The sequence below is a fragment of the Dama dama genome, chromosome 2, assembly GCF_033118175.1.
Source record: "Dama dama isolate Ldn47 chromosome 2, ASM3311817v1, whole genome shotgun sequence".
NCBI lineage: Eukaryota > Metazoa > Chordata > Mammalia > Artiodactyla > Cervidae > Dama > Dama dama.
The window spans coordinates 48,834,396-48,847,198 of record NC_083682.1 but is presented as its reverse complement, the minus strand read 5'-3'; the positions used below and the strand labels follow the sequence as shown (position 1 = coordinate 48,847,198).

Below are 12,803 nucleotides of genomic sequence, written 5' to 3'. Positions count from 1 at the left end.
ACAGAAATCTAGTCAATCTGATCACATGGACCACAGCCTTGTCTAACTCAATGAAACTAAGCCATGCCGTGTGGGGCCACCCAAGACAGACGGGTCATGGTGGAGAGGTCTGCAGAATGTGGTCCACTGGAGAAGGGAATGGCAAACCACTTCAGTATTCTTGCCTTGAGAACCCCATGGACAGTATGAAAAGGCAAAATGATAGGATACTAAAAGAGGAACTCCCCAGGTCAACAGGTGCCCAGTATGCTACTGGAGATCAGTGGAGAAATAACTCCAAAAAGAATGAAGGGGTGGAGCCAAAGCAAAAACAATACACAGTTGTGGATGTGACTGGTGAGGGAAGCAAGGTCCAATGCTGTAAAGAGCAGTATTGCATAGGAACCTGGAATGTTAGGTCCACGAATCAAGGCAAATTGGAAGTGGTCAAACAGGAGATGGCAAGAGTGAACATCAACATTCTAGGAATCAGCGAACTAAGATAGACTGGAATGGGTGACTTTAACTCAGATGACCATTATATCTACTACTGTGGGCAGGAATCCCTTAGAAGAAATGGAGTAGCCATCATGGTCAACAAAAGAGTCTGAAATGCAGTACTTGGATGCAATCTCAAAAATGACAGAATGATCTCCGTTTGTTTCCAAGGCAAACCATTTTATCATGGTAATCCAAGCCTATGCCCCAACCAGTAACGCTGAAGAAGCTGAAGTTGAACAGTTCTATGAAGACGTACAAACCTTTTAGAACTAACACCCAAAAAAGATGTCCTTTTCATTATAGGGGACTGGAATGCAAAAGTAGGAAGTCAGGAAACACCTGGAGTAACAGGCAAATTTGGCCTTGGAGTACGGATTGAAGAAGGGCAAAGGCTAATAAGAGTTTTGCCAAAAGAACGCACTGGTCATAGAAAACACACTCTTCCAAGAACACAAGAGAAGACTCTACACATGGACATCATCAGATGGTCAATACTGAAATCAGATTGATTATATTCTTTGCAGCCAAAGATGGAGAAGCTCCATACAGTCAGCAAAAACAAGACTGGGAGCTGACTGTGGCTCAGATCATGAACTCCTTATTGCCAAATTCAGACTTAAATTGAAAAAAGTGGGGAAAACTACTAGACCATTCAGGTATGACCTAAATCAAATCCCTTATGATTATACAGTGGCAGTGAGAAATAGATTTAAGGGACTAGATGTGATAAACAGAGAGCCTGATGAACTATGGACAGAGGTTTGTGACATTGTACAGGAGACAGGGAAAAAGACCATCCCCATGGGAAAGAAATGCAAAAAACAAAATGGTTGTCTGAGGAGGCCTTACAAATAGCTGTGAAAAGCAGAGAAGTGAAAAGCAAAGGAAAAAAGGAAAGATATTCCCATTTGAATGCAGAGTTCCAAAGAATAGCCAGGAGAGATAAGAAAGCCTTCCTCAGCGATCAATGCAAAGAAATAGAGGAAAACAACAGAATGGGAAAGACTAGAGATCTCTTCAAGAAAATTAGAGATACCAAGGGAACATTTCATGGAAAGATGGGCTCGATAAAGGACAGAAATGGTATGGACCTAACAGAAGCAGAAGATATTAGGAAGAGGTGGCAAGAATACACAGAAGAACTGTACAAAAAAAGATCTTCATGACCCAGATAATCACAATGGTGTGATCACTCACCTAGAGCTAGACATCCTGGAATGTGAAGTCAAGTGGGCCTTAGAAAGCATCACTATGAACAAAGCTAGTGGAGGTGATGGAATTCCAGTTGAGCTATTTCAAATCCTGAAAGATGATGCTGTGAAAGTGCTGCACTCAATACGCCAGGAAATTTGGAAAACTCAGCAGTGGCCACGGGACTGGAAAAAGTCAGTGTTCATTCCAATCCCAAAGAAAGGCAATGCCAAAGAATGCTCAAACTACCGCACAATTGCACTCATCTCCCACACTAGTAAAGTAATGCTCAAAATTCTCCAAGCCAGGTTTCAGCAATACGTGAACTGTGGACTTCCAGATGTTCAAGCTGGTTTTAGAAAAGGCAGAGGAACCAGAGATCAAATTGCCAACATCCACTGGATCATCGAAAAAGCAAGAGAGTTCCAGAAAAACTTCTATTTCTGCTTCATTGATTATGCCAAAGCCTTTGATTGTGTGGATTACAATAAACTGTGGAAAATTCTTAAAGAGATGGGAATATCAGACCACCTGACCTGTCTCTTGAGAAAACTGTATGCAGTTCAGGAAGCAACAGTTAGAACTGGACAGGAAACAACAGACTGGTTCCAAATAGGAAAAGGGGTATGTCAAGGCTGTATATTGTCACCCTGCTTATTTAACTTAAATGCAGAGTACATCATGAGAAATGCTAGGCTGGAAGAAACACAAGCTGGAATCAAGATTGCCAGGAGAAATATCAATAACCTCAGATATGCAGATGACACAACCCTTATGGCAGAAAGTGAAGAACTAAAGATCCTCTTGATGAAAGTCAAAGAGGAGAGTGAAAAAGTTGGCTTAAAGCTCAATATTCAGAAAACTAAGACGATGGCATCTGGTCTCATAACTTCATGGCAAATTTAATTTATCATGCAAAATTCCAGGCTGGATGAAGCACAAGCTAGAATCAAGACTGCCAGGAGAAATATCGATAACCTCAGATATGCAGATGACACCACCCTTATGATAGGAAGCAAAGAGGAACTAGCGAGCCTCTGGATGAAAGTGAAAGAAGGGAGTGAAAAAGTTGGCTTAAAACTCAACATTCAGATAAGATCATGGCAACCGGTCCCATCACTTCATGGCAAATAGATGGGGAACAATGGAAATAGTGAAAGACTTTATTTGTTTCAGCTCCAAAATCACTGCATATAGTGACTGCAGCCATGAAATTAAAAGACGCTTGCTCCTTGGAAGAAAAGCCATGACAAACCTCAACAGCATATTAAAAAGCAGAGACATTACTATGCCTACAAAAGTCCATCTAGTCAAAGCTATGGTTTTTCCAGTAGTCATGTATAGATGTGAGAGTTGGACCATGAAGAAAGCTGAGCACTGAAGAATTGATGCTTTTGAACTGTGGTGTTGGAGAAGACTCTTGAGAGTCCCTTGAACTGCAAAGAGTTCTAACCAGTCAATCCTAGAAAAAAATCAGTCCTGAATATTCACTGGAAGGACTGATGCTGAAGCTGAAACTCCAATACTCTGGCCACCTGATGCGAAGAGCTGACTCATTGGAAAAGACCCTGATGTTGGGAAAGATTGAGGGCAGGAGGAGAAGGGGACAACACAGGATGAGGTGGTTAGATGGCATCACTGACTCAATGGACATGAGTTTGGGTAAACTCCAGGACTTGGTGATGGACAGAGATGCCTAGCATGCTGTGGTTCATGGGGTTGCAAAGAGTTGGACACGACTGAGCAACTGAACTGAACTAACCCCTGACTCCCAGTCCATGCCTCTCCCTTCCTGTGCCTTGGCAACACAAGTCTGTTCTCTATGGCTATGAGTCTGTTTCTGCTTTGTAGATAGATTCCCTTGTGCAATGTTTTAGATTCCACAGATAAGTGATATCATGTGTATAACTGAGTCACTTTTGTTATACTTTGGAGATTGGCACAACATTGTAAATCAACTATATACTTCAATTAAAAAAACAATTAGAGTTCTATCTCTTTTATAAAGCTTTTCTTAACTGTTCCTAATTAAATGAGTCTTCATGGATTTTCTTTCTCTGAAATTTTATCAACCCTCTCAGATATATTCTTGAAAATCTTCACCACTTAGGATTTCAACATGTATCATCTGTATTATTGCTGAAATGATTCATCTTGTCTGTCTTTTTTTTTTTTTTTCCAAACTCATTTTAAGCATCTTGAGAGAAATATGGTTAAGAGCTCAGGACCTGAGGTCAAACAGGCTCCACCATTACTAATGTCTGTCCAGGTTGAACTCTTTACTCCTCTTTGCCTCAGTTACCTGTTAAATGAATGTAACACTACCAGATTTCATCAATAACAGGATGTGCATTTTCACAATTTAGCATATCTGATGCCAAGATGTATGTTTCCATCAGTGGCATGTTCAAGTTTAATTGGCAGCATTTAAAAAATGTATTTATTTATTTGGCCACTTTGGGTCTTAGTTGCAACACACAGGATCTTCGTTGCAGTGCGTGGGCTCCAGAGTTCAAGGGCTCAGTAGTGGCGGTATGCAGGCTTAGTTACACACGGTGTCTTAGCTCCTCAGTCAGGGATTGAACCAAGTCCCCCACATTGGGAGGCAGATTCTTAACTACTCAACCACCAGGGAAGTCCTGACAGCACTTTTTTTTTCTTTAATAACAAAGTAATAATGGCCATTATAATCAATGGTATTAGGCTCAATGAAATATGTTAGTGTCTACCTCCCTGAGTTATTACAAGAATAAGTGAGTTTTTAAATTTTTTTCTAAACTTAAAAGCTGGCACAAGGTTAACATTCAATATGTGCTAGCTGTTATTATGTCTTAATACCCTTTAAGGTCTCTAATAGAGCCCTAGAAACTCCATAAACAGTCACTGGCTGAATAGTAATTTCATATTGGGGTAATAGATGGAACGTAATGAAGTAATGATGTTACAATGAGCTTTCCAAGACCCTTCAGAGATCAGAAAAGAAAGGAGTTGAACCTGGAGTACTCATCAGCATGGAGCAGACCTCTGGGGTAAGTTACCTGGCTTTGTGACGGACACTTGGAGCCGCTTCCCACTATCCGTGTCCTCCACACCCTGGGCTGAGATGGAGTAGGGCCTACTGGCCTTGTTCATAAATATGATCAGGATGGTGTCCCCGACCTCGGCGTGAATCATTGGGCCTAAAGGCAAAACACAGGTCTGTGTGCATTATCGTTGCTCTTTTCAACATTGGTGTAATTCACGTGTAAGTAGTATTTGACAAAATAAACAAAGGTTAGCCTTGTTATTAGTGTATTTCCTCTAGCAGGTGACATTGGGTAGCATTAAATATCATGTCATGTTTTGCAGTTGGATCAATTGCCTCCTTCACTTACTTATTAGAGAGGCTTTGAGTAAGTCAAGTAACCTACCTGAGTCAAATTCCTCATCTGTAACATGGTCTTAATATTACCTTTCTCAAAGGTTTACAGTAAGGATTAGATAAAATAACATATGTAAAGTGCTAATTTCAGTAAATTGAGACATAGTAAGTACTCAATAAATGCTTAAATTTTTACTACTGCTGAGACATACTCTCCAGGAAAAACTATATCCACAACACATGGTGACTTTCCATTGTAATCCCCCTGTGTGTAACCTTTGGTTAGTTTAAAACTGCTCAGTATCTGGTAAATAGATATAATAATAGTGAGGATGCAATGAAATAATGAGTATAAAAGGAATTTCTAAGACAACAAAATTAAAACATAAGCATATTGATTTATGATCAATACGGTGATTTCACTAATGAAACTGGATTCCAAACATCCAATGCTATTTCTCAGTATTTGGATACCTGCATGAGACATGCGCTTTTCAGAAAGTGTGTACACGTTTCTGTTAGAAGCAGCCAGCCTGAGTGCCAGTGGAAGTCAGCACACACATCCTTGGAGAGGTCTGCACCCTCATTGCTGTGGGATGCCCTCACCCAGCACAGGTGCCCATCGGTCCCCAGAACAAGGCACAGACGCAGTTTGCTCAGCCACACTGACAGAGCATCACTCACATAGGGATCACTTGAGAGAGGTGGAAACAGACTTCAGTGGAAGCACCACAGATCTGATCCCTGAGGTTCTCGGGATGTATCTGCACACTATGTTCACAGGGAGATACACTCACAGTTGAGAGTCTGACCACACTCATCCATCATTCACTGGTTCAATCGTGGTTTTAATGCTTTCCTGAGAAACGCAGTTGGTTGTCGGTATTCATGGATGCAGACATAGACGGCCAACAGTACTAAGCCATTTACTGCAAGAGACTTGAGCATTTTGGTGCCTGTGAAGTTTCTGGAACCAATCTCCTGGAACCAGTCCTGGACTGTACTGATAAAGGCCTAAATAAATCTCAATTTGTTGGACTATTATTATCTTTAAAACAAATATTTAGTATGAATCAGACAGTGTCTGAAAAGCACACTGTTTTTTTAAGTGATAAAGCTAGAAAAGAAAATTTTAGGTATGTTTTTACAAGCAGTTTTGGGGTAGTTACAGACGGGGCATGTGCATACATGTAATAAAATCAATATATTTTCATTACCACTTAGATTGCACATGCTTTGCTGTTTTGGTGAGAAGGGGTGAATGCCTTCTGGTTTACTGCCTGGTGGGTCACAGGGAGCAGTGATGACCAGTGTGCCTGTCCTGGGGCCTTGGCAGTTTCCGGGGTTCAGGCCTCTCCCTGATCTGCAGCGAACGAACAGATGGGCCTTCTGCACCCCCGACTAAAGTGGTGCTGAGTTTGCCTCTGATGAAGTTGCTGGTCTGTGTCCTTTTCCTGAGCCCAGCCCCCTCTGCAGAATCAACACCCATTTTACAGAGATCTGTTCTCTGACTCGGAGACTCAAAAGAAGGAATGTTCCCATGGCAGATGACTCATTGGTATGAAAAACAAGCGTGGGAGCTGATGTTAGCAGATGGTGAAGATGGATGGGGTGGTTAATAATTTATGAAGCAAATAATCGTGTGGTACATTATTTTGATAATAAGAAACATATTAAAGCCTTAGTAGTTATATAAGTTGCCTTGTCGATTTAAAAACGGCAAAGTCATCTAGATTAGCCCTCTGCTTTAAGATCTCATCTTCACGATGGGGTGACATTCAGGTGACAAGTAGGGAAGGTTAGCAGAAAGAACTTATGCAATCTCTTGGGCAGCCCAGGGTGTCAGACAGATGGAGTCAGTTCTGAGAAGGCCAGGAAGTCAGGACCCCCAGCACTGCTTCTCGAGTAAAAGGTTCCTCTTTTGTCAGAATGATTTTCATGGTGTGTTGTTAAGGCACTGGCCATGGATGACTGATAACCTTGGAGAAGCTATGTAAATGCTCTGCCTGCGGTTCTGAGGCATCGGTGTTTCGGGTGAAAGTTTTCTGGCTCAGCAGAGGGGCAGGCGGCCAAGGACCTTTGTGGCAGCAGGTGCTGGTTAGACTGCCTGGATGGCAGGGATTCCTGTTTGTGTGTCATCTGCTGGTCTTCTTATGCTGCTGTTTGTGCGAGCTGAGCACACAGCACGCTCCCTGATGATGGGAGAGCAGAAAGCTGTCTCCCTGGGATGAATGCAGTCAGGCTACTCTGTTCCTTCCATTCCTTCTTGGGCAGATGTCTAACCAGGTGTGTGTGTGTATGTGTGTGTGTGCGCGCTGGCAGTGCACGGCTGTGATCTGTGCCATACCCAGGAGTGCCAAATGCTCCTCTTGCGGCGGTCGAGCTTTGAGCTCCACAAATTCTCCATTGGTGTATTCCCTGTAAACCGCTTTCTTGTACTGAGAGCCAATCCAGTTTTCAGTGTGGTTCATGAATATATCTCCGTGTCTGCAAATCAGAAGCAACAAGAATTAAAGTTGTTGGAGGGTAGAGAAACCTTGAGTGCTTCTGCATGATTTGGAGGTGCGGGCCCTGGAGCAGTGCTTCCCAAACCTGGCTATGATCAGGATCTCCCTAGGGAGCTGGCCCTTTACATCAGGCTTTGCAGAAGTGGGGCCAGGAATCTGCATTTGAAAGCATCTCTGGGGCTTTAGATGTGGCAGGCCAGCATCGGCCTACATTCCACTCTTGGGAACCACTGCTCTAGAGCCGGGGCGGGACACAGAGAACAGACCTGTGGATGCAGTTGGGGAGGGAGAGGGTGGGATGAATTGAGAGAGTATCACTGACATACATACACACCACCATGTGTAAAATAGAGAGCCAGCTGGCTGCTCTGTAACACTGGGGGTTCAGCTTGATGCTCTGTGATGGCCTGGAGGGACCAATGATGGGGACAGAGCGGTGAGGGAGACTCGAGAGGGAGGCAATATATGCATACTTACAGCTGATTCATGTTGTGTGGCAGAAACCAACACAACATTGTAAAGCAATTAGTCTCAATTAAAAAAAAAGAAAGAAAGAAAAAACCCTGCTGGGTGCTGCATAGGGCCAAACTTAGTCAGAGACTCCTAAAGGCACTTGGAGGTTACATTCTGTTCCTGGGACCAACCAACCTCACACACATGCTCACCCATGCACTTGCGCACACCCCACCATCTTGCATTCCTTCAGATTTCATAGGTTTTTCTGTACCTTGCTATGTTTTTCCACTGTAAAGATCTCAAGAAAGTCTGGGTTGTGTATTGCGCATATGCGTGCATGCAAAGTCTCTTCAGTCAGCTCGGACTCTGTGACCCTATGGACTGTAACTCACCAGGCTCCTCTGTCCATGGGATTCTCCAAGCAAGAATACTGGAGTGGGTTGCCATGCCCTCCTCCAGGGGATCTTCCAACCCAGGGATCGAACCCGTGCTTCCTATGGCTCCTGAATTGCAGGTGGATTTTTTCCCGCTGGGCCACCAGGGAAGCCCCGTATTCTGCATATACTTATATACAAATATAAATATGTTGATTCTTGTTATTCACAATAGTGCGCTCTAGAGAGTCACCACAAATACTGAACCATTGCTCCTAAGGGAAATACAGGGTTAGGTTCCTTCAAATCTCTGGTTACAATATATTTATTAACAGATCAATATATAAATTTGATAGATGTGTGTTTCTGTTTAAAGACATCTCATGTGATATATATTGCTGATCCAGAAACACTGAACTCATGACCGATAATACACTGACTCATGCTTGGATGAAGCTTATCTAAAACCTGCTTTTCCTCTGTTAGGTGTATTACAGCCTTCCAGTGCTTAGGAATCCTAAACAGCATTTCAGCCCTACTCTGGGTGGGGAGGGACATTTTAAACAGCTAAGTCACCAACAAAAAGAACAAGGAAGAAAAAAGTGACACTAAATAGATGACTAAAAGGACAGTTGGGAGAGCTAAAACAAGGAAACAGAGATGCCTTGTTGGTTTGACCTCTGCTGGGAATGTGAACATCAGGTGACACAAATTTTTCACTGCTCTACAAGTGACCACAAAAGCACCATAAGAATTGATTTGAGGGTTACAGATAAATTTCAGCAAGTGGGCAAATTTGCAAATATGAAACCTGCAAATAATGAGGTTCTATGTTTTATCTAGTACCAACCTAGATCACTACAAAAGACAGAAACAAATCTATCAACTTCATCTCCAAACTATATTGTGCCTCACATTTTCCTTGGTCAAACTGCCCACACTATAACCTAAGTCACCGACTTCATCTGTTGATTCACCCGTATTAACTGAAACTGTTCCTCATGGTGTTCTCTGCTCCTGATTCTCCTCCCTTTCCTCTCCTGTCTACATAGGCAGAGAGATCCTAAACTACACATTTGAATACATCAGTCCTTGTCAAAAAGATTTTTATGGCTTCCCACTGGCAGACTCCTTAATTTAGCTCTCATACCCCTTTCCCTGATGCGAAGAGCTGACACATTGGAAAAGACCCTGATGCTGAGAAAGACTGAAAGCAAAAGGGGAAGGAGGCAGCAGAGGATGAGATGGTTAGGTGGCATCACCGACTCAATGGACAAGAATTTGAGCAAACTCTGGGAGACAGTGGAGGACAGAGGAGTCTGGAGGGCTGCAGTCCATGGGGTCACAATGAATCTGACATGACCTTGTGGCTGAACAACAACAAAACTTCCCCACTTGCCTCTGCCAAGCTCCCAAGCCTGGTTTCCCATCATCGCTACCCACACACTCTATGCTCACGCCATTCTGCACACTCCCTCTCTTGAACCCCGAACGCCCTCCACACCTGCAGAGCTTCCCCATGCTGCCTTCCTGTACTGTCCACCTCTTCAACGGGCCCTCCCTTCAAAGACCACCTCCTCCCAGAAGCCTTCCCTGACCACCCGCCCTCTGCCCCTACCACAGTGGCTGCATGACTCAGCATGTTTGCGCTAATGTCTTCCTCCCGGAACATGAAATCTGTGCAGAAAGGACCTTCTTGGCACTGTTTGCACAATCCCCGAGTACACAGTAGGTATTTTACAAATGCACGTATACCTTCTACCCCCCCTACCGTGTGCCTTCCAAGGAAGAAAATTTTCTTCTACTTTTATTTTCCAGGAGTCCTAGTAGCATGTGTGGTGGTGATAAGCCCAGACTCTTGAGCTACCTGTGCTGTTTTCTAGCTTCCCTCCTCTGCAAAATGAGGTGATAATAATTCACCCAACTCCCAGGAGTGATGTGAGGATCATAGAAGTTGAGACCTGTAAAGCTGTGTCAGTGTCAGACACCTGTTAAGAACCACCTGAGTGCTTACTGTATCGTCATCTCACTGGGTGCTGGGCCAAAGCTGATGGAATGGGAAATGCTCAGCAAAAGGCCTGGCTTATGAAGGGTGGTGCTCAATAGATGCTGAGTCTCACCTCAAATCCCAGGTTAGTTAAATTACATGCGCATCAGTCCACAAGTTCAAAAGTGCTAGGAAGTGAAGTGAAAGTAGCTCAGTTGTGTCCAACTCTTTGCGACCCCATGGACTATACAGTCCATGGAATTCTCCAGGTCAGAATACTGGAGTGGGTAGCCTTTCCCTTCCCCAGTGGATCTTCCCCACCCAGAGATCGAACCAGGGTCTCCTGCATTGCAGGCAGACTCTTTACCAGATGAGCTATGAGGGAATTCTCTATAGCAACCTACTCTCTGTTTTCAAATTCCCTCTCACTGCACAGACCCTGGCATTGTGCTGACGGTCCCATCTGTTGCCTTTCTGGGATCCTGAGTTCTCCCCACTATGTTCTTAGGAAGCCACAGGGAAAGACTTCCAGGTTCCAAGGTGAGGCAGAGGGTCTGTGCCGACCAGGACAATAAATGTTTCAGGGAAACCCATACTGAGGGGTGGTTTGGAACCCAGAGGTGTCCTAAGATATGGCCTCGGGTCAAACGGTAGATGCAGAGTAACGGGTAGGAGGGTATTTGCTCCTGGGCTCTGATCTACAGGGGTGCCACAGACTGCCAGTGGGGCAACCTGCCACTGCAACTCTGTCCTGCATTTTTACCTACAGAGCTGCTGCTTTTTAAACAGGTGAAATCAATTTTAACAATTTCAGTTAACCTAACACAACCAAAATTTTATCATTTCATCATGTGATAATTGTAAAATATTTATTAGTTATATAGTTTATGTTTTTGTTCGTACTGATTCTATGAAATCCAGAGTATGTTTTATACTTACGGCTCATCTCAATTTGGACTACCACATTTCAAGTGTTCTGTAGCCAAGTATGGATACAGTCTACTATATTAGTGCTGTGATCTAGATCTAGATCTAGATCTAAAAGACTGTGGTTGTGGCTCTTCTGTTGCATTTTTAATAGATGAAAATGCTGTCATTTCACTTTGTTGTCATTTATTTATGGGCAAGACCAGAATGGCAGGGACAGGGTGCAGACACACCCACCACCCTCTATCTCTCTAAGAAGCTTGAAAGACAATCCCAGAAGATCAAAGCTAGCTCTTTCTGTCAGCCTGGAGGGATGGGGCTGAAAACAGAAATTACACTGAGTTTTAAGAAAAGAAGGACATATTTCTTACACACTCATTGGCTAGGACTGTACATGTGACAATTATTATACAAGAATGTCTTCAGAGATAGCAGCCTGTTAATGAAATAATTATTTTAGAAAAGACCAAATTAGTGTTCATTTCACTTTATACTGAATTATCCGTTTTTAACTTGTATAAGCAGCACTACTTGGCAGGGGGCATGTCTGGTTTAACAAAACGTGTTGGTGAATAATTGAAGTGAAGTGAAGTGAGAGTCACTCAGTCATGTCCAACTCTTTGTGACCCCATGGATTGTAGCCTGTCAGGCTCCTCTGTCCACAGGATTCTCCAGGCAAGAATACTGGAGTGGGTTGCCATTTCCTTCTTCCTGAGAAGGGCTACCCATCCAGGCAACCTACTCCAGTGTTCTTGCCTGGAGAATCCTGTGGACAGAGGAGCCTGGTGGGCTGCCGTCTATGGGGTCGCACAGAGTCAGACAGGACTGAAGCGACTTAGCAGCAGCAGCCCTTCCCAAGGGATGTTTGCAACCCAGGGATCAAACCCAGGTCTCCCACATTGCAGGCGGATTCTTTACTGTCTGAGCCACCAGGAAGCCCAAGAGTACTGGAGTGGGCAGCCTACCCCTTCTCCAGCGGACCTTCCCGACCCAGGGATTGAACCGGGTGGCTTGCATTGCAGGTGGGCTCTTTACCAGCTGAGCTACCAGGGAAACCTGGTGAATCTTTGAATGAATTTTAAATCAGCCTACCCTCGAGGCAAATCTTTTAAAACTGAAGAGTGATTTTGTTTCTTCATTTATCCACAAGGTGGCACCATTATACTCTTTCCATGAGCCTGAACCCTCAAAACAGGCCGAGTAAGAAAAACAGAACAGGTTATGATTCCTAATAGCTGGTGTAGAGGAGTTGGTGGGGGTCATAACCACAGAAGATGCATGAGGGCGCGTGAGGGCTGGGGAAGAGAAGGCAAGGTCGGTGTGATAACAAATATCAAAGAGGACCAGGGCATGAACGTCAGCATGGCATGGTGATGAGAGCACGGATTTGTCCTTCAAAAATGTCAGTGTCCAACTCCACCTCTGCCAGTGACTGAGTGAACCAGTCCTCACCTGCATACATGGGGCGGTGCCACCCAGGCAGAAGGTGCTAACCCCGGGGAGGAGGCCTGCAGGCCTGC

The 12,803-nt window shown here is 43.9% G+C and overlaps 1 protein-coding gene across 1 annotated transcript in view; it reads right to left on the bottom strand.

Annotated features, from left to right (window-relative positions):
* HEPHL1 (hephaestin like 1) overlaps positions 1-12,803 on the bottom strand; it is a 91,316-nt gene that overhangs the window by 15,623 nt on the left and 62,890 nt on the right. The window contains exons 13-14 of the mRNA XM_061158538.1: positions 7,380-7,519; positions 4,710-4,850 (exon numbers count right to left, since the gene is read on the bottom strand). Of these exons, the coding sequence (XP_061014521.1) occupies positions 4,710-4,850; positions 7,380-7,519 (281 nt within the window). The remainder of the gene's footprint in view (positions 1-4,709; positions 4,851-7,379; positions 7,520-12,803) is intronic.